We start from the raw sequence: 6,023 nt of genomic DNA, 5'->3' as shown, positions 1-6,023 counted from the left end.
GTGTCTGGCTAGCCTGGAGGAATGTGAATAATGAAGCCATTTAGAGTCCTGTGTTTGTGTGTGTACTTGTATAGCTATACATTGTGAGGACTAGTTTGAGTTTTACACAATGGGACTGACATCTTAGGAAAGTAAGGACATTTTGGCTTCAGAGGTTTAGGTAGGCATTCAGTGGAGTTGGTCAAGGTTAGGGTAAGAGGCTAGGGAATGCATTATGTAAATGAATGTCATTCAAACATGTGTGTAGTCTGATTAGTGCACAAACACTACAGCATCCTCTATATATTCAGAAATGTGTCACAACATTCTTGTGCTTTGAGCATTAGATAACAAACAGGATGGGCCATAAAGTCCCCTAGAAACCACATAAAGGGAAGTGGTTACTATTGTAAACTATATCAAGCTATTTATTCTGACATAATGACTCATGTTTAGTATCTGAGTGCCTGAGCCAGTGATAGAAGAGGAGATAAGTAAAGTATGGCGACATTAGCAGGGACCAGAGAATCATCAGGTATGTTCTTGCTTCAACTCTACTGATTTTCTGGCTTTCCTAAACACATCAGGATTTTAACATGAAACATCATAAAGTTCATGACATATAATATAATGATTAGTCTGCTAACAATAAAGTAAGATAAAAGATCACTTTTTAAACTTACTTCATCTGCTTTACAATGGTACTCTTCCCAGACTCCCCAGCACCTGTTGAAACATTCAAAAAACAGTTACAAAGGAAATTCAAGCGTCTGACACTGTTTATATTGTGTATCTTTGTGACTACAATAAGATTTAGCTGTGGCAGTTTGTGCTTTGAAAATATGAGCAACCCAGTCATGGTCTACCATTAACATCACATTTTGTCTTCTGGGTTGTCTGGCTTATTTATGGTTCCACTGTTGAGGACGTGATGCACAATTATGGAAGAAATGCCATTCATTTCAATGTTTATTCTTCACTGTGGCAGAAGAACGATGCAGAGAAGACAGATGATTTCATGGCTCTTCATTATTTGATAGAGTTTTCTCAGCTGATGCTAAATACAGTGGTGTGAAAAAGTATTTGCCCCCTTACTGATTTCTTATCTTTTTGCATGTTTGTCACACTGTAATGTTTCAGATCATCAAACAAATTTAAATATTAGTCAAAGATAACACAAGTAAACACATCATGCAGTTTTTAAATGAAGGTTTTTATTATTAAGGGAAAACAAAATCCAAAACTACAAAACCCTGTGTGAATAAGTGTTTGCCCCCTAAACCGAATAACTGGTTGGGCCACCCTTAGCAGCAACAACTGCAATCAAGCGTTTTCGATAACTTGCCATGAGTCTGCCACAGCGCTGTGGAGGAATTTTGGCCCACTCATCTTGGCAGAATTGTTGTAAGTCAGCCACATTGGAAGGTTTTCGGGCATGAACTGCCTTTTTAAGGTCATGCCACAGCATCTCAATTGGATTCAGGTCAGGACTTTGACTAGGCCACTCCAAAGTCTTCATTTTGTTTTTCTTCAGCCATTCAGAAGTGGACTTGCTGGTGTGCTTTGGATCATTGTCCTGCTGCAGAACCCAAGTTCGCTTCAGCTTGAGGTCACAAACGGATGGCCGGACATTCTCCTTCAGGATATTTTGGTACACAGCAGAATTCAGGGTTCCATTTATCACAGCAAGTCTTCCAGGGCCTGAAGCAGCAAAACAGCCCCAGACCATCACACTACCACCACCAATATTTTACTGTTTGTATGATGTTCTTTTTCTGAAATGCGGTGTTACATATACGCCACACATAATGGGACACACACCTTCCAAAAAGTTCAACTTTTGTCTCGTCTGTCCACAGAGTATTATCCCAAAAGTCTTGGGGATCATCAAGATGTTTTCTGGCAAAACTGAGACGAGCCTTTATGTTCTTTTTGCTCAGCAGTGGTTTTCGTCTTGGAACTCTGCCATGCAAACCATTTTTGCCCAGTCTCTTTCTTATGGTGGAGTCATGAACACTCACCTTAACTGAGGCAAGTGAGGCCTGCAGTTCTTTGGATGTTGTTGTGGGGTCTTTTGTGACCTCTTGGATGAGTTGTCGCTGCGCTCTTGGGGTAATTTTGGTCGGCCGGCCACTCCTGGGAAGGTTCTCCACTGTTCCATGTTTTCGCCATTTGTGGATAATGGCTCTCACTGTGGTTCGCTGCAGTCCCAAAGCTTTAGAAATGGCTTTATAACCTTTTCCAAACTGATAGAGCTCAATCAGAGTTAAGTTATGTTTTGACAGGGGGGGGAAACACTTATTCACACAGGGCTTTGTAGTTTTGGATTTTGTTTTCCCTTAATAATAAAAACCTTCATTTAAAAACTGCATGATGTGTTTACTTGTGTTATCGTTGACTAATATTTAAATTTGTTTGATGATCTGAAACATTACAGTGTGACAAACATGCAAAAAGATAAGAAATCAGTAAGGGGGCAAATACTTTTTCACACCACTGTACATGAAAAAAGTTAAAGGCGATTTAGCATTTTTAATCTATTAAATACAAATTGTATGCATTTCTCAAAGCATAGCTCAGATTTATATAGATGTTTCACTCTCCTGGCAGTCACTGGTTTTCATTCACTTCAGAATACTTTGAATGTCACCATGCAGGAAATCACTGAACTATTTGTAACCTATAGTTTTGTTATCATCTCATAGAAACAGATGTGTCCTTGGGCAACACAATGAACCCCCAAGTTGCCCCTGATGGTTAGAGCTATCGGTGTGAGTTGGCGCCGCAGATGGCTGCCTCAGTTCTGTACCGGAAACAAACTCCTTGTGTGTAACATGCTTGGCCAAATAAAGGTGATTATCCTATATGAGATTTGTCAAGTCAGCTTCCAAACAGCAAATTTTTAAATGCAAGCCAGATTCATAAAATATTCACATAATCTGAGTTTGATTTTCTAATAAACTGTAGGTCAGTAATTTTATATATTTAAAAAAAATAAACCTTCTAGCAACTTTGGTAATAAGCTGATGAGCAAAATAGTACAATAAAATGTTCAGTGTGACAGTTACCAATTAAAATTTAAATTTATAGCCATGCAACAGATGCTCTGTGTACAGAATAGAGCACACAGCAACAATCAGAATGACAAAATTATAGACAGTAAACAAAAATGTAGTATACGATCTAGGAGGACGGTGCAGCCAACAGATAGGACCTGGGCCAAAGAGAGCAGGGAACTGGACAGCAGTGACAGCTGTAGACAGCAGTAATGTATGATTTCTTAATGTGATTTTACCAATGTGATGTACTGGTGTAGGTGTGTATAGCTGCTGTTATAAAAGGGGAAGTAGGTGTATGGCAAAGGGGGAAGTCAGCAGACACATCCCTACAAAAGAGGAAGTGCAAGCAGAGATGTCTGAGTGTCTATAAGAAGAGAGAAAAAATAAATGAAAGAACAACCACTGATTTTACTGGAAAGACAGAAATTAAAATATAATGGCTTGATGCATAAAGTAAAGATTTGACTAGTCAATGATAATCAATGTTTGATCAAGTGTTAGTTATTTTGTATTCAGAGTAATATAGTAATGTTTGTGTTAAATCAACTGTACTGGCATTTTTTGTGTAACTGAATGAGATTCTTGTATATTAATTAGAAGTTTTGATGAGATTCCTTCATTTTAATTAGTTAATATAATGAGAAGGACAAGGACAACAGGCAAGGAGAAAGGCAGAAATGCTGTGGGATGCCTGGGAAGAGCAAGGCCTCATTGCCGTATCTATAAATGAATACATGTAAGAATGATAACAGTAGAAAATGCTATGTCATCATCATGGTGGACAGTTGGTAAAATGGGGAAGTCTGATTAGAGAGAAGGCAGCCTAACTCACAAAAATCCATTAAAGGCAACAGCAAAATGAGGAACACAGAAGAACGAGTTCCAGAAGACCAAGAAAGTACAGAGAAGCAGGCTGGGAAGACACCGACGGGAGGCAGGGATGAAAAGATATAGAACCACTACCAAGGGCAGGATGCAATGAAGGATGCCTGTTCAGCAAAATTCCACATTCCACTTACAGTAGGGTAACATCTGAAGGTATAAGGAGGTAGTCAAGAGTGGATATCTTTGTCTACAAACATAAAGCAGTGTTTGAAGCTTTGATTTGGTTTGGTTTCCAATGTGCCACCTTAGTGTGAGAGGTTAAGCTATGTTCCTATGTCCAGGGTTTAGCAGATCGTGGCCTTCAAACACCTGAGCCACACAACCTCCTCTTCACCCGGAGTTGGTGGTGCTAATGTTTAAAACTTAGCAGAAAGAAGACAACAAGCCAGCAAACATGGCTATAAAGGATGCAGGATTTAAATTACTGCTGAAGGAAATGCATTCAGCATATTTGGTGGAGCTCAAGGATAGATGCAATGCATTTTAGCAAGCAGCACTAAGAGCAAACATATCTTTGTTCCTTTATACTGTCTGGACAGAAACAAATCAATAGAAATGAAGAATGATTTTATAATAACCTACATATATACAGTATGTAATGATCTAAAAATTGTGGGAAATGATGAAGAATAGCTACAGTCCATGATCTGAAACCACTGATGTGGACTGTTAGCTAATGGTTTGAATTATAAATATAGAAATGTGCTTCAGCACCATTGTTCTCTTGCTGAAATGAATAAGCTCAAGTCTTTGGCAGGTCCCTGTCAAGACTACAGGGACCATGCACTGTCCGTTCATGCCACCTGACCCAGCCCTGCCAACAAACATTAACCCAGCCTGGGGCTGATGGAGCAGCAGTGCTCCCCCCTCACGCTATCAACACTTATCATAGTCATACACATCCAGCGCTTTTCTGAGCGAGAGGGATCAACACAGGCCAAAGAGCAGGGTGTAAACAGCTGTCACTCGTGTTGCTGCTAGAGAGAGACAAAATTAGAGAGGTAGCTGGCTGGATCCATCGGTGTCTCTATGACACACAAATATGGTAACCAACTCAGCACACACAACACAAGTAGCACCTACTACTACCACCTTAGTAGTAGTACAAATATACCATTGCTTTTAATTGCTGCCAACATAGTCAGGTCTATTTTCTCTGTGACCCTTTTTTGTTCCTAGCTTATACTTGAATAAATCCTAAAGTAGAAACTTTGTAATCTTAAGGTTAATCAAGATGAAATGATGTAACTAGGCCACTGCTCTGATTCATCCACCATCCTTTCTCTAGGAACACAATGCTTTATCACAGCATGTGTAAAATCTCTTCTTTTTGATCTCCCATCCAAAACATTAACATTTGCCTTCACTGAGATAAGCATGAACAAAAAATATAAATACATCTATACAGGCATTCGTACTGAAATATCCTGTGGAAAGTGGAATATCAGTCTCTCAGTGGACATACATGCATGAAGGTCACCTGCCTCAGTCCAGAATAAAACTCAACCTTAATATTTTAAGCCCAATGTGGGATGAACACAGTGAAAAAAAGAAGAAAGCATCCTCTCCTTCTTCATGCTCAAGGTGTTTTAGAAGAAATTACTTTTTAATGTTACAAAATCAGGGCATCTGTCTGTAGCAGCCAGTGGGAGTAAACCGTATGAACATTATTGTTTATAGTCATCTTCATGGTGGAATTGATCATAATCAGCATGTGTTGAAACATCAACAAACAACTTCAATTGAAAATTGGGGGAGCTAATATAGAACGAGTATATGAAATTAAATTTCTAGGTGTCATAGTTGATGACAAATTTTCCTGGAAATCTCATATCAGATATGTTCAGCACAAAATAGCAAAAAATATATCAATATTGGCAAGGGTTAGATATATTTTGGACAGGAAAGCACTACGCATTTTGTATTCTTCATTGATTTTACCATACTTAGAGTATGGCGTTGAAAACTGGGGAAATACATACAAAAGCTCACTTCAACCATTGTATATATTACAAAAAAGAGCAATAAGAATTGTGCATAAGATGGGGTATAGGGATCACACCAATGGAGCTTTCATACAGTCTAAATTGTTAAAATTTT

The 6,023-nt window shown here is 38.8% G+C and overlaps 1 protein-coding gene across 2 annotated transcripts in view; it reads right to left on the bottom strand.

The window, feature by feature from the left end:
• LOC109958995 (guanine nucleotide-binding protein G(i) subunit alpha-2) overlaps nt 1-6,023 on the bottom strand; it is a 43,678-nt gene that overhangs the window by 13,030 nt on the left and 24,625 nt on the right. For both annotated transcript variants that reach the window (XM_020598013.1, XM_020598015.1), the window contains one exon: nt 663-705. In XM_020598013.1, the coding sequence (XP_020453669.1) occupies nt 663-705 (43 nt within the window). The remainder of the gene's footprint in view (nt 1-662; nt 706-6,023) is intronic.

The sequence above is a fragment of the Monopterus albus genome, unplaced genomic scaffold, assembly GCF_001952655.1.
Source record: "Monopterus albus unplaced genomic scaffold, M_albus_1.0 scaffold36.1, whole genome shotgun sequence".
Classification (NCBI taxonomy): Eukaryota; Metazoa; Chordata; class Actinopteri; order Synbranchiformes; family Synbranchidae; genus Monopterus; species Monopterus albus.
Note: the sequence above shows the minus strand (reverse complement) of the source record. Positions and strands in the feature narration are given on the sequence as shown.